The sequence below is a fragment of the Convolutriloba macropyga genome, chromosome 3, assembly GCF_964194025.1.
Source record: "Convolutriloba macropyga chromosome 3, txConMacr16.3, whole genome shotgun sequence".
In the NCBI taxonomy this organism is placed as follows: domain Eukaryota; kingdom Metazoa; phylum Xenacoelomorpha; order Acoela; family Convolutidae; genus Convolutriloba; species Convolutriloba macropyga.
In genome coordinates, this window is record NC_134470.1 from 73925943 (window position 1) to 73951567 (window position 25625).

General features: G+C 36.5%; 1 protein-coding gene across 1 annotated transcript; it reads right to left on the reverse strand.

Moving 5' to 3' along the window:
• Positions 1-1056: 1056 nt before the first annotated feature.
• Positions 1057-9965, reverse strand: LOC142336448 (protein SET-like). The gene is made up of 3 exons (XM_075385292.1): positions 9739-9965; positions 8860-9303; positions 1057-1942 (listed from the first exon to the last, which is right to left on the reverse strand). The coding sequence occupies exons 1-3, from the start codon at positions 9901-9903 to the stop codon at positions 1805-1807; spliced, it is 747 nt and encodes a 248-aa protein (XP_075241407.1). The 5' UTR covers positions 9904-9965; the 3' UTR covers positions 1057-1804.
• Between the last annotated feature and the right edge of the window lie 15660 nt (positions 9966-25625).

Consider the following 25625-nt stretch of genomic DNA (forward strand, 5'->3'; position numbering starts at 1 on the left):
ATTCAAACAAAAAACTAGGCCTAGAATGAGCTGTGAATTGATTGGGAAAACCATTTAGAAAAAATCTGATCCAAAAAATCGAAAAAACAGTAAAAATCAGAGTGAAATTGCCGCATGTGAACAAAAAAACCACTACCGAGAAACCGAATTTTTGTTCAAACACCATTTTCTCACTCTACTTTAAAATTAGAGCGAAAAAATCACGCCGCAAAACCACTCGCTTTTTCGCTCCATTTCCTGTTTCGGCGTGACCAAAATCAGTACTCCAATTTGACTTCAAAAATCATGAAATCATGTGTGAACAGATCTTAAAAAAAAACATAGCCGGAAGAATTCCGGAAACGACTCGAAGTGAAAATCTATTTATCCGCCATCCAACTACTCATCAGAAAAAACTTGCCTCCACTAATTTATGATTTTCTCGACAGAAACCATAAAACAAAAAAGTAAAAAAAATCAAATCTGTTGAAATATGATAAAAAATCTGATCAAATTTTGTCATAACTTGAGATCCCGAAATATCTATCTCTGCCAAAATTACTTCATCAAAACAACTAGTACTTACTAAAACCACTTAAGTGAATGTTTTAAAAATACTTGTGAAATTGCCGCATGTGAACAAAAAAACCACTACCGAGAAACCGATTTTTTGTTCAAACACCGTTTTCTCGCTCTACTTTAAAATTAGAGCGAAAAAATTCACGCCGCAAAACCACTCGCTTTTTCGCTCCATTTCCTGTTTCGGCGTGACCAAAATCACCACTCCAATTTGACTTCAAAAATCATGAAAATGTGTGAACAGATCTTAAAAAAAAAGACAGCGCCCCAATACAATTCAAATTCTTTGAATTGTAAAAAACCAAGAGAAGGCCAATAATAGCCCCAGCTATCGCTGTGCGGCTATTAAAAAAAAGACAGCGCCCCAATACAATTCAAATTCTTTGAATTGTAAAAACCAAGAGAAGGTCAATAATAGCCCCAGCTATCGCTTTGCGGCTATTAATAAAACTCTACTATTCTCATGACACATGTTTTTACGTATATTAATTAAAACCATTGAAGGAAACGGAACCTTTAAATTATTAGAACAACACATCAAAAAGTTACAAATTCGAAGAGGCTAGCATACGTAGCCTCTTCAAGGATAAAAATCAAACAACTTTTAACACATCGAGCAGAAAGAGCTAGCAGTGAATAGATATGAATATTTCGAATATTCGAATAAAAAATTAGAGTAATTGTTGAAAATGTTTGATAATACAGTTAGCTCTAGTCGTCGATTGCTATCTAACATAAGCTCAAATTAAAACGAAAAATTAATCACAGTGTGTCAAACTATCAAATGTTCCGCTTCAGCTGACGTTGGCAATGAGAGATATCCAAACATATGAAGATCAAACTATTTAATTAAATCATACAATAACAAATAGCTCATTGCCAATACATATTAGCTCGCTTTCATTTTTAATACTCCAGCCGTAGTTTTCAAGATAGAATAAGGTTCGATGAAGAGGAATTTAATTGCATAGATAGTGCTTGCACTCCATGAATATTACAAATCACGAGACTCGCACAAACATCGAAACTTTCAAGGTCAAAATATCGTCACCAAACAAAATTCGTTGCCACAACATGAAGGTCAAAAGGGTAGCCAGCTTTTATATGCAGTTGTTGATGTGTAAGATTGGCCAATTAACATTTGAGTAGAGGGTGTGTTGGTGGTTGTTGGTAGAAGCGAGGTGAATGATGCGTTGGGAGGTTGTGACCTTTTGACCTCTGTCACGATGTTCTCCTCAGGTGTGGTTTAATTGGGATCGGCCTCTTCCTCGTCCTCCTCCTCCCCATCATCCTCTTCGTCCCCCTCGTCTCCGTAGTCTTCCCCATCTTCGTCTCCCTCCTCAGTGGCTAGGTAGTATTGCAGTGGGTTGGGCCAGATGTCATCCTACAAAAATCATTCTAACAATACCCATAATAGCATTCAGATAAACATAAACCGACAAATGTCGGAAGAATTGCTCTTGAACGACAGGCGGGGCAATTTAATTCAGGGGCTGTAGCCTAGATGAATTTTTCTTTATGGGTGCAGAAATCCTTCCCCCCGCCCAGATTCGCACCACTGACATCCCGATCCACAACCCCCCGCACTAACCACTGCGCCACGAATCTCTTACCTCTACTGTGCTGCAACCGATTTTGTATTAGTAACGAGCTTTACTTCGGAGCAATAGAGATCACTCAAAAATGAAAAACGAAAGCGTGAAAAAGTCACTTGAGAAGTAAAAGAATGTTCTAGAAGAAAATTGTCAAGCGAAAATTTTGCATTAAAAAAAGACACACGTTTACAATAATTGCTATGAACTTCGTTCAAGTGCAATTTAAAAAGAAAGCCAAATAAATAGTTCGTCGATAAATGGAGGATCGAAAACATTTAGACACACTCAAAACATTTATAAAAAATACGATTTGTTAACGAACATTAAACAGAACTCTAAACATAGCCGGTACATTGGAAAATAGCCAACGTTCGGAAAATAGCCATTCGGAAAATAGCCAACGTTGACGTGCTTGATGCACATTGGGACTGAAACAGAAAAAGAAGAGATAAATTGTCCGAATTTTTCTGTTTTTTTTAGTGTCAAAGTGTTCTAATTTGGAGTGCAGTTTCACTTGGATTCTAAAACTATGCTTAATTCAGCTTCTGAACTGAAAGCTAATAAGCTTGATACCAATGTCAGCTGGCGAACACAAATGAACTTTGATAACCTAATTCTCAATGACTTAATGACCTTGCTTTATCGGTTTATCCCGTCTCTTGATTTTGATCTTTTGACTTTGACAGTATTCACCACATTGCGTAAATGAATGCGTGAAAGAATTTAAAATCCATTCAGTTGAAACAGTGAGTGAAGTAAGTCAGAAGTCAAACATGAAAATCGTGTTTTGTAAAACGAAAACCGTGATCAAAAGGTAAAGCGAATTAAAAAAAAAACATAGCAGGACAAGTCCTGACGTACACTTTCATTGACTAAACAAATAACTAGACCTAGAACGGACTATGAAAGAATTGGAAAAACTAATTCTAAAAAAATCAGATGAAAAAATTGAAAAAAAAACACAGAAAATCAATGTCAAAATGCCGCATGTGAACAAAAAACCCCTGCCGAGAACTGCTAAATCCATTCAGTTGAAACAGTGAGTGAAGTAAGTCAGAAGTCAAACATGAAAATCGTGTTTTGTAAAACGAAAACCGTGATCAAAAGGTAAAGCCAATTTTAAAAAACATAGCAGGACAAGTCCTGACGTACACTTTCATTGACTAAACAAATAACTAGACCTAGAACGGACTATGAAAGAATTGGAAAAACTATTTCTAAAAAAAATCAGATGAAAAAAATGAAAAAAAAAAAACAGAAAATCAATGTCAAAGTGCCGCATGTGAACAAAAAACCCCTGCCGAGAACTGCAAATTTAGTTCAAACAAAATAATAGGTTTAGAAAAATCTATGAATGGATTGGGAAAACCATTTAGAAAAAAACACGATCCTAAAAACAGAAAAAAAAACAGTACAGAAAACCAAATAGAAAAAAAACGATCCAAAGAATAGAAAAAAAACAGTAAAATCAAATTGAAATTGCCGTATGTCAACAAAAACCACTAGCGACAAAGCCGATTTTTATTTTAACATCGTTTTCTCTCTCTACTTTAGAATTAGAGCGAGCTCGCTTTTTCACTCCTCTTCCTATTTCGGCGTGACCAAAAACCCTACTCCAATTTGATTTCAAAAATCATGAAAATGTGTGACAGATCTTAAAGACAGCGCCCCAATACAAATCAAAATCTTTCAATCGCAAAAAAACATAGCAGCACACTATGAGTGAAATCGGAAAACACTATGAGGACTATGAGTGAAATCGGAAAACCATTTCTAAAAAAATCAGATAACAAATGAACAAAAATTGTTGTCAAAATGCCGCATGTGAACAAAAAACAACTAGCGAGAATTTTATTGAAATTTACTTTATTGAAATTTATTTCAAACAAAAACTAGACCTGAAATGATATATAAATGGATTGGGGAAACCATTAAGAAAAAAATCGATCCAAAAAATCGAAAATAACAGTAAAAATCAAATTGCCGCATGTGAACAAACAACTAGCGAGAAAGCTAAAATTAGAGCATAAAAAATTCACGCGGCAAATACACTTGCTTTTTTACTTCACTTCCTGTTTCGGCATGACACAAATCAGTACTCCAATTTGACTTCAAAAATCATATAAATGTTTGAACAGATCTTAAAGACAGCGCCCCAATACAATTCAAATTCTTTAAATTGTAAAAAAGGAGAGCGCCTAAATAATAGCCGTTGAGAGGCTGATCGGGGCTATTAGTCAAAACTACTATTGAAAATCGCGCTGTTTGATTCTATTTTTCATGAATCTTACTCAAAATATCTTGTCGATTAATGTCAACTGTATCATTGGTTGCTGAAACATTCGTCTTGAAAGATAGTTGAAAATTGTGCGTAACAAAAAACGCATGGTTGTACACAGCGAAAACTTTTAAAATAACGTAGCTGTCGCATAGCGCGTTCAAAAATATCGAAGGCTCCTAATCGGAGTGAATTTAATTTTTGTATTTCCAAATTAAATTTAGTAAGTAGGCACACAAGAAATTTAATGAAGCAAGTCATTTTTGATTTACTAACAAACTAAACAAACCAAAAACCACAAGAAAGTCACGCGTACAAATTCAAAAACCAAGTAGCAGAACCTGCTGAAAATTTGAAGTTGGACATCTTCCGACGTGATCAAAGTACGAATTTTTCTAAGAAAAAGTTACAAACACAAATGACATCTCTCACGCAGGTCAGTCGAAATTGCTTTAAAGAATGAACGAAAAGCAGATGTTAATTGATCCTGACGTCATAAAGTCATAACAAAAATCTTTACCACGGGAGAGATAAACAAAGAAGTACAAGTCCTGAAACAAAACCGACTAAGGTCGGGCGAATTTCTCTCAAACGCATACTTTGATAATAGTAAAGCGTACGGCTCTAAGAGAGCTGCTCAGCCACTTAATGCCCTCAGAGAGTTATTTTTTTCCCGTTTTTGCAAATGAAAAGTCAAATGGGTCAGGGAGAAAATCGGTCATACGAAAAATCGCATAAAAAGAGGACTAATAAAATTGCTACAAACTTGGTTTGAGTGCAAATAAAAACGCTCCAAGAAAATGAAACAGCATAGCTGGCAGATTGCCAGAAAATAGCCGCAATAGCTTTGTAGATCTGCAGTCTAAAAAAAACAGTAAAAAAGGCAGACCAAAAAAATTCGTCTTTTCATTGAAGGTTGATATGCTATATTTTTATTGAAAATCTTTATAAGTTTTTGCTGCCTCTATTAGCTGCTCTGAAATAACCTTCATTTAGAGTGACACACACCCTTTTGACCTTATCTCTTTGAATTAAGTAAATAAAAGTCAATTTCAAAGTGAGGAAGTCATTTTAGAGAGTGAGGCAAGTCAAGTGTGACCAAAAGTTTAATCACGCAAATGATCAAAAAACACGCTCCAATAAGAGTGAAAAATGACGTCACACACGCACTTCAGTTGAAATTGCATGAACGAATGAACAAAAAGCAGATTTGAAGTGGTTGTGACGTCATATGTTGGCAACAAAAATCGCCACGACGAAAAAAAAACCAAGAGAAGGCCAATAATAGCCCCAGCTATCGCTGTGCGGCTATTAAAAAAAAATCCGCTGCCTGACTATCTTTAAATCAAAAGCCAAAAATAAAAAAAGTTAACAAATTCATAGAAAATGAAAACTTAAAATCTACAATAAAAATAATTAGATTAATATAATCGAGACGAGCAGATGCAGTTAAATACATCATATAATGTCACAAAAACAGTAAAATAGACGCTGAAGATTCTTGATATCCATATCTTCAGAACCACATTTATAATGGTTACAATGACATGCAAACCCAGTGCAAAAAAGTTTACCAGAACACTTATGTGAAAATAGACATTCAAAAAATTTGAAATTGCAGAAACTGCTAATTTGCTGAGTATTTTCGAAACATTAGATTTCGAAAATAATTAATTCATTTCAAAACCCACAAACAACTAACTTCCATCTTCGAAGAAAGATGGTTGGACATAAAAAAGCACACATTGAGAAAAACGAGTTTAGATTTGATTTCAAAAATTTCAGTGACTCCTAATTGTCGAATTAAAAACAAAATTTTCAATTAATGAAAAATTCAACCCGACAAATTAAAACAAACCCGGCAGAAAAAACATACCCGGCAGACAAATTAAAACATACCCCATATTGCGGAAAAATAGCCGCCGTTGATTCCAATAAGCATGATTGGGATTGAAAGAATAGAAGATATTGAAAAAAAAGGATATTTGTACAAAAACATTTTTAAGTCCGATTTATTTTGATGGCATTTCGTAGTTGAACATACTTCTGTTTCTTAGAGAGGGGCTACAGGTGCTACTATCAATACCAATAAGCTTTAGAGATGGTAACTAAGACCTATAGGAACGCCGTTCAAATAGCGGGCATCTAAAATTGGGCTTTATGGGTTTACCCCGTTTCTATATCTGACTTCAATTTTTTTACTGACTCTGTTCATTTTGAACTCCTTTGCTGAGCAACTGCTGTTCAAAATCACTTTTAGCAGAATGAGAGAAGAGAAAAACAAGCCTAGAGAAGTCCAAAAGATTTTACGCAGAATGTTGAAAAAGCGGCAAAATGAGGTAAAGCGAAACATTTTTAAAATCAAGGTCAAAATGTCATGTGAACAAAAAAAGCACTAGCGAGAAAGGGAAATTTGGAGAAACCGAATTTTTGTTCAAACACCATTTTCTCACTGTACTTTAAAATGAGAGCAAAAAATTTCACGCCGCAAAATCACTCGCTTTTTCGCTCCACTTTCTGTTTCGGCGTGACTAAAATTACTACTCCAATTTGACTTCAAATATCATGAAAATGTGTGAACAGATCTTAAAAAAAGACAGCGCCCCAATACAACTCAAATTCTTTGAATTGTAAAAAATACGAGCGCTATAATAGCCGGCTGAGAAGATGAGGGCGGCTATTAAAAATCTCCTAAAAGGATTTAATTTCAAGATTTAAAAATATTCCTGAAGATAAATTTGGATTTCTTAAACAACATATGAATCATTAAGGAGAAAATTTCAAAATCTCAAGATGCAAATCTCATTTCAGAAAATACACAATGTCTGATCGATGATTAATATGACGTGCTGGCCACAGTCTTTTGATAACAAGAGATACAAGCTGGTACGCTAAATTGGCCGATCCAACGAGAAAAATTGCGAAAAAGGTAAGTGAAAATTTTTGTCCGAACTCGCAGCTTATTAAAATTCTTAATAGCAGCAACCCGCATTGTTATAGTATCCTTTGATGACATTAATTTCAAACATCGTGGCCTTCAAATCACAAAATTAACCCACATCCGACGAATTGCTCTCGATTGACAGTTGTGAGGCTGGCTTTGGTTGCTGCAGCTAATTTAAGCTTATCAGGCAAGCCTCACACACGCAGGGTGAGGTGGAGGAAATGGGGAAAAGAGAGGATAGAGGACAAGAATGGGTGGTCAAGCCTAAAATTTTCCTTGTCATGCTCTGCCTCTTTAGCTCGGTGAGTACACTAGCATGAGGTTTTTGCCCAGGGCGGTCAGTTGTTCTGTCATTAGGACGTTCTCGCTGACGGTACTCCTTCTGAATAGTTTTTTAAGAGCAAAATTGGAAATGGTAGCGCCCTTCGGGCGCTGCCTTCTTGATTATTTAGATTCTCTTACAGATTTTGGAAAAAAAATTTTACTGATTTTTTCTCTCTAGGATGACAGCAACATTTAAAGATTGCGACCACTTCTCCATCTTTCATGGGGCATGATGTGGTGCAAGCACCACAAATATGCCCTGAGTGACTCTTTTGCAAAAAAAATGAAAATCTTAGAGAAAGTGAAAATTCAAAAATTGTAATTAGTTTTTTCTCATTTTACTGTTAAAAACTACTTAAATTGACTGTCTTGTGTCTGGGGAAATAACTCTCAACGGTTTTTCGAATCAATGGAAAAATTTGAATATTTTCAAAATTCGAACTGAGAAAAAATTTCCGAAAAATACAATTTGGGGTCAAAAATTTGGCAGCTTATTTTTTTTTTAAAAAAACAGAGAGCTCTCGTCTTTTTAAAGGGGAGGTCCAAGTATAGGTCAGAGGAAATCTGCTGGCCTTTACAGAGGATTGCTACATGTTTTGGTTTCAAAGGTAGAGCTTTCCAAAATTTGTTTTTGTCAAAATCTGTTCAATTTGGCACCCAAACACCCTTAATACAGTGATCATGACGACAGACAAAGTTCCCTATGATGAAAAAGGTGAAAAATTGGAAGACAAAAATTTAAAAAATTGGTCAAAATTGTATATTTTCAGAAAAACTGGATTATCGAACAATATGACGAATGAAGGGTTGGTTTAGGTATTAGTTAGCTTAAGCTTACGGACACCATCCTCACTCGACGAGTTCGGGCCAACTACATGGGGGTCAAGCCTAGAATTTTCCTCCGCACAATGATTTTCTGCCTCCTTGGGAGCTCAGTAAGTGCACCAAGACACTACTAAAGCTCTAAAGACTTAATGCCCTCGGGCGTTCGAGAGCAATTTGAACACAGTGAAAACTCAGAGCCATTAAAAATTGCTCAAAATTATCAAATAATTTGCAGTAGCCGTCAGAATTTTCATTTATTCTATTGGCTACTAGGAATATTAGGTACGTAAGCATGTTTTAGAAAAGTGGATTCTCAGTTACAACCACTTACTGACCTTGATTATCTCCCCAAGTTCGTCTTGGCCAAGACCGGAAGATGCCTCCTCTGAGAACCAGTGGAAGAAACTATCACCTCCTGCTCCTTCGGGTTGAGCTCCTTGAGTAACCAACGACTGACCTGGTTTCCAGTCAATTTTGGTCGCCGTGCCCACAAGCTCTCCTTCTTCGTTGAGTTTAATTTCTTTCTCAATCAACTTATTGTTGAAGTAAGGGTTCTCTTTGAACGTGAAGACAACTTTGTAACCAGATTTTATGTCGTCATTTTCTTTGACTGAGAGGTTCTCCATGTATGCAAGGGCTTTCTCGTCTTCTTCTGAGAGCAGCGCAGATATCTGCGGGTGGTTCAAGAACGCTGTTACCCAGAAGCCTTGGATTGTTGCAATGTCTCCTCCACGTTTTGAGTAATAAGGTTCACGCAGCTTATTGTACTTCCTTTCAACCTAAAAATATTCAGTCTTTTTAACGTTTCCAGAAGCAACAATAGCTTCATCTACACAAGAAACCAAATGAACGAGAAAATAATTGGAATGTGGACCATTTCCATCGAACTGCAACGTCAAAGAATATAAAAATAAATTATTATGTCGGCATTTAAACTTACCTAACTTTCAATGAGTAAAACAAAAACGAATGTATCATAACGAGCTGCATAACGAAGTTATGCTCGAGTATATGACTATGTAGCAATTTAGCGAAAGAATAACCTGGTGTAACGTCAGTCGCAGAATTGGAACTCTTAAGTTATTGTTAACCCACTCGAATTCCACCACATACTGAATATTGTATAAGTTCAATTAAATGACGCTCCAAAAAATAGCAAAAAGCTTCTTAAAACGTTAGCCGAACAATATCTCAACATTTTTTTCAAAACAGACCTGGAGGATTTCTTCACTGGCTTTGTCGTTTAGTGCATCAAGCTCGGACTGAATTTCATCAATTTTTTCTATGGCTGCCTGAGTTTCTGCTTCGCGTTGACTGTTAGCCCCATCTGAGTTATTTTCAGCTAATTTGATTTTCTTCGACAGCGGCTCGTTTGTCATAATGAAAAAGGTGGCAAGTAAACTATTTCCAATCTGAAAAGATTGCAACTTGATATCAGATAAGGCTGCAAAAAGGAAGGTTGGTACCAAATCAGAAAGACTCAGGACAATCATTTATGACACAGAAAACATAACAAACTAACGTGGGGCAAATCGCTCTCAAATGACTGGCGAGCTGTTGACTTTGTCAGTCGCGAGCCTCCGATGATGGGTCTAACTTAAGCTCGATTGAGAGAGGGGGTGGGCTGGAGCAGTGGGTTGGAGTGTGAGGGGTTACGGATTAAACAAACAAGTAGGGAGTGAATACGGGGAGGGAGCTGTGCGGCTCAAACTTAAGCCCTTCACACCATGGAATTATGTCTCAACAGTTTTGGTAAATCGCATGGTATGGCGGAAAAAGCTCTCACCGTACTGCTCTCTGGGCTTTACTTGTTGTTGTTGTTGTTGTAGCTGTCGCACATAGAAGACACATAGTTGCAATTCGCATTTAATTTTGGCGTAGTAGTAGTTAAGTATTTCGGGATAGGCTCAGAGGTTTTCACCCATTATACACAGTCAATAGAGTTTATATCAGTCTAACATTGCTCAGTATATTGCAATGTCCACATCTGCAGAGTGTTCCCCATAAGCATTTGTTTTCTTCGTTGTATGTTCTTTCGAAAAATTGTTGGTAAATCATTTGTAGTGTTCTTGTTGAGAGTAGGAACGTAATCTTTGTGTACCCGTACAACACAGTTAAAAAGGGGTTTTTTCCTTCTTCAGAGGAAATTCTCATCAGTTTTGAAGCCGCAATTGGGAGATCTTGAATTCACCTCTCGTTTATTGGCGCGTCACTTCAATTGAGTCAGATTGACTCTAGATTAAATCTGGATTAACATCGTAGGCACCTCTTATCAATGAACGTAAGTAAAGTAAATCATGCATTTCCGTGTAACGACTTAGGGGCAGTAAATCGTAGGTACTGTCAGAAAGACGGGTTGGCAATGGGTGCGTCCTTGGCAGTTATTTTGGCAAACCTTTGGATGAAATCGTGGGATCCACAACTGAAATTACGGACACCTACTACTACTACACTTATATGTAAAACCAACAAAATCTAGCAATTGTCGCAATTGCGAACTCCGTGTGACAGCACGTTCCAGGGGTGTTGAGTGCGAAATTTGCAATAGATGGTTTCACGCAAAATGTCAGCAAATCAGTAACACAGAATATGATAGCATGGAAAACCAGTTCTGGATGTGCTCATTCTGCAGTGAAAATGATCAGACTGACATTAACCATTCTTCCGAAACTAAAGTTTTTCTAAGATGTCGACGATATTGTGAGAACAGTTAGAGGTAACACAAAAGAGCTGTTAGATGCGGTCCATAACCTCCATCCAAATCTCCAATTTACATTAGAAACAACAGATGATAAAAACAGTTTGCCAGTTCTGGACATGTCAATTAACGTACAACCGGAGGGGACAATTTTCTGCACATGGTATCAAAAACCATCAGAAACTGGAACAATTCTGAACTATCGTAGCTGTGCACCCCTACAACATAAGAAAAGCATAATACAGGGAACAATACACCACTGTTCCGAGCCACCAGCAATTGGGAAGCGTTCCATGAAGCATTGACAAAAAATGAAGAAATTTGGGAACGTAATCAATATCCTAGGCATTGGGTAGGGAATATTAATTAAATAGTTTCATATTAAATAGTTTTATATCAATGAATGCTATGACAAGGACTAGTAACCCGAAATGTCCTACCTGCAAGAAGTCAGTGAAAAATGATGGTATGACGGCCAATTGTTGCGAAAAGTGTGGCAACTGGTATCACGGAGTTTGTGTTTCTCTGAAAATCGATGAAGTTAAATGACTTGCCGCATCCCGAAATTGTGTTTGGCATTGCGATATATGCCTAAGCAGCAAAATTTTTACCACTGATGCTAAAACTACCTCTGTTCTCGAATAATTCGAAAACAAAATTTCAACTGTGCTCGATAATGCAATACCCAAGGCCATTGAAAAAGTTGCTGATATGGAACCTGATTCTGTTGCTGTACACCGGCGTTCGCCAAATGTTAACCAGAGCAATGTCAACATTCATCGAGATAGAGACGATAGTATGAAACTTACTGTTACTGGTGTAACCGAAAGTGGAGGTCCAACTAACGTTCGGATTGACAATGACTTCACAGAAATAGATGGTATTTTGAATCACATTGGACTTAAAAACGACGGTAATGTTGTCTCTTTTAGACGGTTGGGCATATCAATGTCACAGAGTGGTGAACGTCGTAAATGTAGACCACTCTTATTTACTTGTGAGAGTCCCCATTTCTTATCTAGATGTTTTGCACGAAGTTTCAAATTGCAGGACTACAAACATTCGGTTTATCTAAAGAAATTTCTTTCCTCGTCCGAACGTGAAATCGAAAAAAAATTCTTCAACTGTACGACATGATTCATAGGGAAGGTAAAAAAATCTGATTTCCGAGTCAAAAAGCTTAAATTGTACTATAAGGGCGATATTGTTCCTGTCATGGAGGTTGCTTCATGACTTGAAAGCCTAAATTGTTTGCTTGAGAGACGTCACAATATTTTGAAATTGGCTTTGACCTCGAATGCAAATTTTGTCTTCCTTACTGAACCTGGCTCTCGGGAGAATTAAATAATTCTGAAATTTTTTTGGGTTCCTGTTATCAAATAATATCACGTAGTGATCGGCAATTGGAGAACATGGAGGAGTTCTGATTGCATCACGTTCTAACGGCGATTTAGAAGCCTTAGATTTAACGAATGAAGCTTTTTCTTTTTGTTGTTGCTGTGTTGTTATCTGTAAAGGAATTTTATCAATCTTCGTTAATGTCTACATACCTCCAGCGTCGTCGCGGTACTCGATTGAAATATCAACCCTTGCAAATTGTTTTAGCCAATACATCAATCTTTTTTCTTCTTTTGCTTATTCTAAAGGAATAGCAAATTATTCCTACTATGTTCCTGGTGACTACAATTTTCCGGGAATTGATTGGACAACCTTAACTCCTAAATGCACTGTCGAACGGCAATTTTTTGATATCGTCAATGACTCTGGTCTAAAACAGTTCATTAACATGCCAACACACAGTCGCGGCATCATTTTAGATCTCGTTTTGTCCACAGTAGACACTCTCTCCTATGCGGTTTTAGACGCCTCTTTTACTGACCACAAAGTTATTTGCTTTCAAGTGGCGTTACATAGTCGCAGCACTTCTGCAATGGTCTATGCTAAATCGTCTTTAAATGCACTTAATTTAAACACAAAATTGGTTTTTGTCTTCTGATCCGTCCCTTCACCTTGACTACTATCAATCTTGGTACGATTATTTTTGTTCGGTTTTGTCAAAATCTTTGAAAGTTAAGAGCAAAAAACGACTTGACGTGCCATTTTTCATTTCTTTTCATGCAATGCATCTATTGAACAAACGTGAGACAGTTACCAGAAAACTATCAAAAACGTTCTCTACTAAATTAGCCTTTCAGGGGCTAAAATTGAATGAAGACATTGGTACTTCTATTGAACTGGACAGATTCTCCTTGGTTGAACAGCTCAACTTGAAAAATACGAAGCATTGTTATCGATTGCTGCGGTCACTGAAATCAAATTCGCTGTATCCTTCCTCGATGTTTTTCGGCAGCATCAAAGTTGTTAGCAGCTTTGAGAAAACTCAGCTTTTTATTACGTTTTTCAGTTCAGTTTTCAAAGCCGGTTCATGCCTTTTACCAGAACTCCAGGCGCATGGTAGCATCCACTTAGAAGATGTCTCTTTCACAATAGACGACGTGTACAACTTGCTAAGCAGAATTCCCGACGATTTATCAATGGGCATGGACGCAATTCCTTCTTTTGTACTAAAAGAGTGTGCTCAACAATTGTCCCCATTGGTCTTCGAGTTTTTCCTGCGGATTACTAAAACTCAGCAGTGGCCTTCTCAGTGGAAAACATCAACCGTTACTCCGCTTCACAAATCTGGGTCAACATCCGATGTGACAAACTACAGACCTATCAGCATCCTACCTAAATTGTCAGTTGTTTTTGAGCGTTTAATATTCAACTTCATTTACTTACAAGTCTGTTCCAAAAAAAGTGAACAGCACGGGTTCATGAAACATCGTAGCACGGTCACTCAACTCATTTCATACTTGGACAAAGTTTATGCTGCTAAAGATACAACTCACGATTGCTTGACTGTATATTTTGATGTGAAAAAAGCTTTTGATTCAGTTTCGAACGGGTTACGGTTACATAAATTATCTTCATTTGGTTTTGATCACAATCTCCTAACGGTCTTTCAATCATTACTCACCGGTCGAAAGCAAGTTGTTAAAGTTGAAGGATGTTCTTCAAGTGAAGCAGTGGTGACGTCAGGAGTTCCTCAAGGTAGCGTGCTGGGTCCATTTCTCTTCATAACAATGTTACAGACTCAATACAACATTCTGAAAATTTTCCTTATTGCGATGACCTTAAAATGTTTTCTGTTTCTTCAATCAACGAAATTCAAAATGATATAGACAACTTATCCTCCTGGTCATTTTTAAAAGAGTTGGACTTTCATCCGGACAAATGTAACATTTTGTCTTTTAGTCAACGCTACAACAATGCTGAGCTCTTTTTGAATGAGTCGCGCTTGAAACAAGTGGATTCAATTGTAAATTTGGTCATCACTGTGAACAGTTTAATGTGTTGGGATAAACATGTTGACCTCAGCATTGCAAAGGCTACAAAAGTTTTAAATTTTTTGAAGCGTAGCGTTCCAATCGCAGTTTATGTTTCTAGAAGAAAACTTTTATATGAATTGATGGTGTCGTCTATTTTGGAGTACGGTTCGCCTGCGTGGTATCCCTCAACTTCGGCATTGCGAAAGGTGGAAAAGTTTCAACACAGCTGTCTCAAATGGGTTCTGAATTTTAAAAAGTCTTACCTTTAAAGTTTGAAAGTCTTGGACATCTTGCCCGTTTCTCTTCAGTTATTAGGAACTATCCTTCTCCTTCTATGGAAATTACTAAATGGTTTTTTGATTCGAATTTTAATGCAACTTTTGTCACATCGACATCAAGAATTCATCAATTTGGACATTTTGAAATTTCAAAAAACAGGTAATTTATGACAGATGAAAACTTTTTTGAATCGATCTCAACGTGCCGCAAAATCTGCTGCGAATGAAGATTGTCGACTTTGACATGTCTAAACGTCAGTTTACGTATGCGATTGACCAGTTTTTACGCACTCGAACTGAATAATTTGACCTGGAAAACTCATGCTCTTTTTATATGAAGTGCTGTTGCCCTTTTTTCAGAACTTAGTTCTAATTTAATCACCTTTTGATCCGTAAAAGTTGTTTTAGCATTCTTTGTACGCTTTTTGTTCTTCCCTAACAAGTAATTGAGTCTTTTACTACTACTACTACTTCTACTACTACTACTACTACTACTACTACTACTACTACTACTACTACTACTACTACTATTGTCAAGAATACAATTAACCAGCTGCGAATGAAGGAACAAAGAAAAGGACATAGATATAACTCGGGTGTAGCCGTAAAACAACAGGAAAATACTGAGAAGCAACAATTTGTATTACATTAGAGAGGCAACATCTCTAGAGAATTCGTAGACAAGCTGAACAAAGTTCATCCTGTAGAGACGATTTTCAACACTCGGAAACTTATGAGCTGTTTACCTAGTCTTTTGTCTAGCTTTGATATGGATCTCAAATCCCACGTGATTTATGAACTCACTTGTAATGAATGCAAATCCATCTATGTAGGGCAGACATGCCGACGTATTACCACAAGGGTTGCAGAGCATGCCAGGGCGGACTCAACAATGGGAGTACATGCAATTGAGTGGAACGCCGATAAAACAGCAGATATTAGACCAAACGAAGATATTAGACCAATGCAGCAACCAATCTAAGTTAATAACAATAAAGGCGTTCTATATAAGAACACTGAAACCAGCCATCAACACGCGCGACGAATACCGAACACGAGAATTGACACTGAAAGCTTAGTTTGGAGATGGAAATCCAACTTGAAAGAAAGACTCGTTATGAAACGAAAGTTTCAACTTTACAATTAAACAAAACCAAAGTAAATTTAAAGCAATATATGTAGGTATTTTAATAAAAAAACATGTCGATATGCATCTGCTACTTCAATCGAAAATGTATTTTTACTCAGATATAAAATTTTGTAGATACGACTGTAGATATCTAAAAATTCGGTTTAAATTTCCTTGAATGAGTCATTTTAGTGATTTGCATTTTATGTCCTGGTTTTTCATTTTAGCATTTTGTATTGTTTACGACCTGACGATGAGCTCAGAAATCGAAAAAGTTCGTAAGAAAGTTTTAAATTGACATTTTTTTAAAATCTTGCAGCAAAATCTGTTTCAACAACCTGTGCTGAAAATCTTCACCATAACAAAGAATGCTTTTCGTGACCACCTTTTGGACTTTTTCAATTTCAAGCATATTGCACTTAGACGGCATCCATGCTTGTGACGCAAGGGTTATGATTGGTATTACGTAGCCAACATACACATTGTGCGTCGAGTACAGATTACAAGATGGCGAGAGATTACGTTTTATCTGTTTTTCATTATCCTTTGGGCGTGGATTGTATTGTTGGTTTAAATTCTTCGCGCTTTGTCTTGGATCATTGTACGCCATCCCTATAAGTAACTTTTAGTGTTCGTCCCATGGAATAAAAACTGGTTGAGGTTGTTTTCGGGTCACCACGTTGGATATGGTAACTGCCTTCCAGAAATTGCTCTGCTATCATTCCTGTGTGAGCTTTAACTGGCAGAATTTCCCCGCAATTGTGTAAGTTACTGATGTCAGAGAATATTTTCACAGCCAGTAATTGTGCGAAGAGCAATGTTTTGTTGTTTTGTTGCGCTTGCAGTTTGTTCTAGTTTGTGTTGCTGATTTGTGATCCATGAATGGCATCCCCGCAATTCAAGAAACCAGATAGTTTTGTGAGTCACTGAGCGTGTTTCTTTTGTTCAGTTCCAGTCACTCCCAGTGGTCTTTTTCAGTTTGTTATTGTGATTATTTTGTTGTTTCTTTTTGTTGGTCTTGACATGTTCGAAATTGAGTATACTATCGAATATGACACCAAGTACTTTGACTTTGGACTATTCTGGTATTGATGAATTGTTTATAGTGAGGAGTGATTCAATTTTGACCTACTAGTTCCAGGCTATGAATACAGTGGCATTGGATTTCTCAGCCGATACCTTAAATTTTTTTTGATTCTAGGCAGTCCTACAAATTATTTAGGCGATGAGTTATCATGTCACGTACTTTTTCAAAGTGTGGATGAGATGTAGTTAAAGTTACAGCAAAAGTGTAACACGTGTTGCCTACACCTTCCGGGGGTAGAGGCAGCTTGCTCATGAAGAATTTGAAAAGCATTGACGATAAGAAACCACCTTGGGGGATATCTTTTTTTGACTTTTCATCACTTTGATTTTTTATTGATATTTTCTACGTAAACAATCCTCTCCTGTAAGTATGAAAAGACCTAAATTTTGTTAGTGTACCTCAAATCTTTCTCTTAGTAGCTGGTTGTGATCAGTCTCGTCAGAAACAGCGTTGAGACTTCAGTCTATGAATAAAGTTATGTTACAAGATTCCTTTTGATTACGACCATTTTGTATATCGTGGGTGACAAAAGTGAGAACTGTCGTTGTGCAGTAATCAAGTCAAAAGCCGTGCTGATTATTTTTCAGTGGATATTCTATGAGGTCACTCAGTCAGAAATTTTCAGTTAGTTTTGAAATGTGGGAGAAAAGAGCAATTTATCTGAAATTTTTTGATTAGCCTAAGAATTTTTGCGGCTTTTATAAGGCTATAAGTTGGCCAACTCTCAAAACATTCGGGTTTTTTGAAGTTTGAAGAAACGTGTATGATGTCAGTGATGTATCTGTGTGCTATGTGGCAACAATGATGGATGCAGATGGATTGGCCCTTTTCTACCTGGTCTCAGCGCCTTATTGTTCTTTGCGTCTCCTTTAGCTTCTTTCACTGTGTTACGCTTAAGAATTCCGTCCTTTATTTTCAATTTTCTTTTCTTGATTTTAGTGTTTTTTTTCTGTTTTTTGTATTTCTTTGGACGTGAAATGTATTACTGTTTAAAGTTTTTTGCGCATTTTCTTGGATCGCGGTAAAATGTCTTCATAACGTCAAATTATATACCTCTGTTTGCAGGCTTTTTACTGTTCCTTGACAAAGTTCTTTCACTTCACTGTGCATCAAATTTTAAGGCCCAGAGATTTTTTAGTATGTAATGTGATTTTTTTGTATCTTTTTGTTGCTCTTGACATGTTCGAAAATGAGTATACTATCGAATATGACACCAAGTATATTGCCTTTGGACTATTCAGTTATTGATGAATGGTTGATTGTGAGGAGTGATTCAGTTTTGACCTACTAGTTCCAGGTTATGAATACAGTGGCATTGGATTTCTCAGCCGATAACTTAAACTTTTTTTGATTCTAGGCAGTCCTACAAAATATTTAGGTGATGAGTTATCATGTCACGTACTTTTTCAAAGCGTGGATGAGATGTAGTTAAAGTTACAGCAAAAGTGTAACACGTGTTGCCTACACCTTCCGGGGGTAGAGGCAGCTTGCTCATGTAGAATTTGAAAAGCATTGATGAAAAGAAACCACCTTGGGGGATATCTTTTTTTGACTTTTCGTCACTTTGAATTTTTTATTGTTATTTTCTACGTAAAAGACTTACCCTGTAAATATGAAAAGACCTAATGTTTGGTAGTGTACCTCAAACTTTTCTCTTAGTAGCTGGTTGTGATCAGTCTTGTCAGAAACAGCGTTGAGATTTCAGTCTATGAATAGAGTTATGTTACAAGATTCATTTTGATTACGACCATTTTGTGTATCGTGGGTGACAAAAGTGAGAACTGTCGTTGTGCAGTAATCAAGTCAAAAACCGTGCTGATTTTTTTTTCAGTGGATATTCTATGAGGTCACTTAGTCAGAAATTTTCAGTTAGTTTTGAAATGTGGGAGAAAAGAGCAATTTCTCTGAAATTCTTTGATTAGCCTAAGGATTTTTGCGGCTTTTATAAGGCTATAATTTGGCCAACTCTCAAAACATTCGGGTTTTTTGAAGTTTGAAGAAACGTGTATGATGTCAGTGATGTATCTGTGTGCTATGTGGCAACGATGATGGATGCAGATGGATTGGCTCTTTTCTACCTGGTCTCAGCGCCCTATTGTTCTTTGCGTCTCTTTTAGCTTCCTTCACTGTGTTACGCTTAAGAATTCCGCCCTTTACCTCCATTTTTTTCTTGTTTTTAGTGTTTTTTTTCTGTTTTTTGTATTTCTTTAGACGTGAAATGTATTACTGATTAAAGTTTTTTGCGCATTTCCTTGGATCGCGGTAAAATGTCTTCATAACGTCAAATTATATACCTCTGTTTGCAGGCTTTTTACTGTTCCTTGACAAAGTTCTTTCACTTCACTGTGCATCAAATTTTAAGGCCAAGAGATTTTTTAGTATGTATTGTGATTTTTTTTGTTTCTTTTTGTTGCTCTTGACATGTTCGAAAATGAGTATACTATCGAATATGACACCAATTACATTGACTTTGGACTATTCAGGTATTGATGAATTGTTGATAGTGAGGAATGATTCAGTTTTGACCTACTAGTTCCAGGTTATGAATACAGTGGCACTGGATTTTTCAGCCGATAACTTAAATTTTTGTTGATTCTAGGCAGTCCTACAAAATATTTAGGTGATGAGTTATCATGTCACGTACTTTCAAAGTGTGGATGAGATGTAGTTAAAGTTACAGCAAAAGTGTAACACGTGTTGCCTACACCTTCCGGGGGTAGAGGCAGCTTGCTCATTTAGAATTTGAAAAGCATTGATGATAAGAAACCAACTTGGGGGATATCTTTTTTTGACTTTTCATCACTTTGATTCTTTTATTGTTATTTTCTACGTAAAAGACCTACCCTGTAAGTATGAAAAGACCTAAAATTTGGTAGTGTACCTCAAACTTTTCTCTTAGTAGCTGGTTGTGATCAGTCTTGTCAGAAACAGCGTTGAGATTTCAGTCTATGAATAGAGTTATGTTACAAGATTCCTTTTGATTACGACCATTTTGTGTATCGTGGGTGACAAAAGTGAGAACTGTCGTTGTGCAGTAATCAAGTCAAAAACCGTGCTGATTTTTTTCAGTTGATATTCTATGAGGTCACTTAGTCAGAAATTTTCAGTTAGTTTTGAAATGTGGGAGAAAAGAGCAATTTATCTGAAATTCTTTGATTAGCCTAAGGATTTTTGCGGCTTTTATAAGGCTATAATTTGGCCAACTCTCAAAACATTCGGGTTTTTTGAAGTTTGAAGAAACGTGTATGATGTCAGTGATGTATCTGTGTGCTATGTGGCAACGATGATGGATGCAGATGGATTGGCTCTTTTCTACCTGGTCTCAGGCCCTATTGTTCTTTGCGTCTCTTTTAGCTTCCTTCACTGTGTTACGCTTAAGAATTCCGTCCTTTACCTCCATTTTTTTCTTGTTTTTAGTGTTTTTTTTCTGTTTTTTGTATTTCTTTAGACGTGAAATGTATTACTGATTAAAGTTTTTTGCGCATTTTCTCGGATCGCGGTAAAATGTCTTCATAACGTCAAATTATATACCTCTGTTTGCAGGCTTTTTACTGTTCCTTGACAAAGTTCTTTCACTTCAATGTGCATCAAATTTTAAGGCCAAGAGATTTTTTAGTATGTATTGTGATTTTTTTTGTTTCTTTTTGTTGCTCTTGACAAGTTCGAAAATGAGTATACTATCGAATATGACACCAATTACATTGACTTTGGACTATTCAGGTTTTGATGAATTGTTGATAGTGAGGAATGATTCAATTTTGACCTACTAGTTCCAGGTTATGAATACAGTGACATTGAATTTTTCAGCCGATAACTCAAATTTTTGTTGATTCTAGGCAGTCCTACAAAATATTTAGGTGATGAGTTATCATGTCACGTACTTTCAAAGTGTGGATGAGATGTAGTTGAAGTTACAGCAAAAGTGTAACACGTGTTGCCTACACCTTCCGGGGGTAGAGGCAGCTTGCTCATTTAGAATTTGTAAAGCATTGATGATAAGAAACCAACTTGGGGGATATCTTTTTTTGACTTTTCATCACTTTGATTTTTTTATTGTTATTTTCTACGTAAAAGACCTACCCTGTAAGTATGAAAAGACCTAAAATTTGGTAGTGTACCTCAAACTTTTCTCTAGGTAGCTGGTTGTGATCAGTCTTGTCAGAAACAGCGTTGAGACTTCAGTCTATGAATAAAGTTATGTTACAAGATTCCTTTTGATTACGACCATTTTGTGTATCGTGGGTGACAAAAGTGAGAGCTGTCGTTGCGCAGTAATCAAGTCAAAAACCGTGCTGATTTTTTTTCAGTGGATATTCTATGAGGTCACTTAGTCAGAAATTTTCGGTTAGTTTTGAAATGTGGGAGAAAAGAGCAATTTATCTGAAATTTTTGATTAGCCTAAGGATTTTTGCGGCTTTTATAAGGCTATAAGTTGGCCAACTCTCAAAACATTCGGGTTTTTTGAAGTTTAAAGAAACCTGTATGATGTCAGTGATGTATCTGTGTGCTATGTGGCCACGGTGATGGATGCAGATGGATTGGCGATTTTCTACCTGGTCTCAGCGCCCTATTGTTCTTTGCGTCTCTTTTAGCTTCTTTCACTGTGTTACGCTTAAGAATTCCGTCCTTTACTTCCATTTTTCTTTTCTTGTTTTTAGTGTCTTTTTCTGTTTTTTGTATTTCTTTGGACGTGAAATGAATTACTGGTTAAAGTTTTTTGCGCATTTTCTTGGATCGTGGTAAAATGTCTTCATAACGTCAAATTATTTACCTCTGTTTGCAGGCCAAGAAATTTTTTAGTATGTATTGTGATTATTTTTTTGTTTCTTTTTGTTGCTCTTGACATGTTCGTAATTGAGTATACTATCGAATATGACACCAAGTACATTGACTTTGGACTATTCAGGTATTGATGAATTGTTGATAGTGAGGAGTGATTCAATTTTGACCTACTAGTTCCAGGTTATGAATACAGTGGCTTTGGATTTCTCAGCCGATAACTTAAATTTTTTTGATTCTAGGCAGTCCTACAAAATATTTAGGTGATGAGTTATCATGTCACGTACTTTCAAAGTGTGGATGAGATGTAGTTAAAGTTACAGCAAAAGTGTAACACGTGTTGCCTACACCTTCCGGGGGTAAGGGCAGCTTGCTCATGTAGAATTTGTAAAGCAATGATGATAAGAAACCACCTTGGGGGAAAGCTTTTATTTGACTTTTCATCACTTTGATTTTTTAATGTTATTTTCTAGGTAAAAGACCTACCCTGTAAATATGAAAAGACCTAATATTTGGTAGTGTACCTCAAACTTTTCTCTAAGTAGCTGGTTGTGATCAGTCTTGTCAGAAACAGCGTTGAGACTTCAGTCTATGAATAGAGTTATGTTACAAGATTCCTTTTGATTACGACCATTTTGTGTATCGTGGGTGACAAAACTAGAGCTGTCGTTGTGCAGTAATCAAGTCAAAAGCCGTGCTGATTTTTTTATTCTATGAGGTCACTTAGTCAGAAATTTTCAGTTAGTTTTGAAATTTGGGAGAAAAGAGCAATTTATCTGGAATTTTTTGATTAGCCTAAGGATTTTTGCGGTTTTTATAAGGCTATAAGTTGGCCAACTCTCAAAACATTCGGATTTTTTGAAGTTTAAAGAAACGTACATGAGGTCAGTGATGTATCTGTGTGCTATGTGGCAACGATGAGTGATGCAGATGGATTGGCGCTTTTCTATCTGGTCTCAGCGCCCTATTGTTCTTTGCGTCTCTTTTAGCTTCTTTCACTGTGTTACGCTTAAGAATTCCGTCCTTTACTTCCATTTTTCTTTTCTTGTTTTTAGTGTGTTTTTTCTGTTTTTTGTATTTCTTTGGACGTGAAATATATTACTGGTTAAAGTTTTTTGCGCATTTTCTTGGATCGCGGTAAAATGTCTTCATAACGTCAAATTATATACCTCTGTTTGCAGGCTTTTTACTGTTCCTTGACAAAGTTCTTTCACTTCACTGTGCATCAAATTTTAAGGCCAAGAGATTTTTTAGTATGTATTGTGATTATTTTTTTGTTTTTTTTGTTGTTCTCTACATGTTCCAAATTTAGTATACTAATGAAGATGACACCAAATTTGTTGACTTTGTTGACTTTACTTGTATTGATGAATTGTTGATAGTGCTGTGTGAGTCAAACTTGTACCTCCCCATTCCAGGTTAAGAACACAGTGGAATTGGGTTTCTAAGCTGATAATTTAAGTATTCGTGATTCTATGCAGTCGAGTAAAATACTTAGGCATGGAGTTATCATGTTACGCAGATTTTAAAATTGTTGATGAGATATAGTAAAAGTTACAACAATAGCGTAGAACGTTTTGTTTATTTTTTCTAGGGGCAGAGGCAGCTTTCTCATGTAAATTGTAACAAGCACTGACAATAGTAGACCATTTTGGGAGTCACCGTTTTTGAATTTTCTCCACTTTGAGAATGTTTTGTTTTAATCTACAACCGAAAATCTGCCCTGTAATTATGAAGCTACCCATCGTTTGGTGCTGTTTGGTATTTATTCATCGAGTGTTTTCTTAGTAGTAGGTTATGATCAACCGTGTCAAAAGCTGCAGTGAGATCTAGGGCTACTGGTGGAGTACACTTGCAAATTTTTTTTAAATCTAAACGTTTTTTTGTTTTTTTACAGCGGGAGAAGAATTTGAGAGCTGTCGTTGTGAAGTAATCAGGTCTGAAGCCGCGTTGATGTTTTTTAGCAAGTGTTCTATGAAGTATCTTAGTAAGAACTTTTCTGTTAGTTTTGAAATGTGGAAGAAAAGCGGATTTGGCCTGAATCTTTTCGACTCTCCTACGGATTTTCCCGGCTTCTGTAGGGCTTTAACTCGGCCAAATTTCACGACTCGGGATTTTTTCAAGGATTAAAGAAAAGTTTATGGTGTCAGTCTGGTTTCTGACTGCTATCGTGAGGGACTAGATTGTGTAAGTGAATTGGCGCTTTTCCATCGGGGTCAAGCGCTTTACTTTTCTTCGCGTCTCTTTTAGCTTCTTAATTTGTGTTACACTTCTGCCCTCTATTTCCAGTTTTGTTGTCGTTCTTACGGTTTGTTTCTGTTTTTCTCTTTTCTCTGGGCGTGGATTGTATTGTTGGTTAAACTTCTTTGCCCATTTTATTGGTTCATGGTGTGGAGTAGGCTTCTTAAGGTCAAAGTATATGGCTCTTTTTGCAGTTTGTTCAGCGTTACTTGACAAAAGTCCTTTTATTGTACTCCAGAGTTTGGAGCAGTTAACTCTCTGAGTAAGTGTTTTTACAAACTTGATTCATTTTTAGCGCTTGCTTGATATACTCGCCAGCTTCTGCTTTGATGGCTTTCCTTAATGTCTTTTCCGCATGATAGACAATTGTCGTGCCTTCAGTTTTTTTTCATTGTCTTCTCTAAAACTTGCCGAGTTGGCTTTGCGGAAGTTAGTAATAAATTATTGTGGTTTTTTGTGTGTGATGAGGTCACGGTTGATTGATAGAACTATTGGAAAATGGTCTAATCTAATTCGTACACATTGCGCCAGTCGATGTTCATTGGTATGCTTGAGCTCGCGAATTTCATGTTCGGGGAGCTTTTACAGGAATCACTTACACTGGTGGTGGTCTTTTTGTTGTGCTTTACATTATTAGAGAAGTCTAATTCTTTGCAATTTTATTTGCTCTTGTGTTTTCTGTTATTTCGAGTGCTAAAGAGGGCTATGAGCGTCGAAATCACCAACCCTATATCAATCATCTATGTCAAGTAGTTTACTGATTGATGTCTTGTATTCTGCATCACAGCTAGACAAAAGTTGTTTTTAGGCGTTCACTATTTTGAGAATCAGATCAAAAGTCGATCAAAATTTGATTTCGTGGAACAGAATTGTGTCCATAAAAGCTGACTCCCCACCTTTGCTTTTTTTCTTTGCGCCTTTTTTCTTGGATAATACAGTAGACTGGTGGATATGTTATGGCGATTTTCTCATTGAGGTTGGTCTCCTGGAAAATTTCTTTAACTGTTGCCTGAAAAATTTCTCACTGTTTTTGCAAAATTTATAGTGTGTAACAAATAAACTTTTGCAACATTTAAAAGCAAAATTAAACCAAAAAAAACATTAGACAATATTTCGGTGCATGGCAACATAGTGCTGTGCAGTAGTAGTAGTAGTAGTAGTAGTAGTAGTAGTATTGATCTCAATGACAACTGACAGTAGGAAAAAAAATTGATCTCATGACATTGAGGAAATCACTTATATGTAAATCGGACCTTATTTTGGCTGCTAGTGTAGTATTTTTTCTAGAGTCCAAAATGAAATTTTTTTTGCAAAACGTGGAAAAAGAGTGCTCATAAGTTATGGAAGACAAAAAAAAATCACTTTCAAAAATTTTCTGGGAAAGTAGTAAGGTCAAATTTTAGGGCCATTTTACAAAAAATTTTCGGTCCGAATGCCAATTTAAAAACCAAAATTGTAAATTGTCATTCAATATTTCCAGTAGTAGTAATAAATTTTTCTTGGGCAATTTCATAATTC

What these genes read in the sequence shown, in the direction of transcription:
- LOC142336448 (XM_075385292.1), bottom strand. Translation starts at nt 9,903, where the DNA reads ATGACAAACGAGCCGCTGTCGAAGAAAATCAAATTAGCTGAAAATAAC. An exon ending in CCAGTGAAGAAATCCTCCAG is followed by an intron (nt 9,304 to 9,738) that starts GTCTGTTTTGAA and finishes GAATATTTTTAG; the next exon opens with GTTGAAAGGAAGTACAATAA. An exon ending in AACTTGGGGAGATAATCAAG is followed by an intron (nt 1,943 to 8,859) that starts GTCAGTAAGTGG and finishes TGATTTTTGTAG; the next exon opens with GATGACATCTGGCCCAACCC.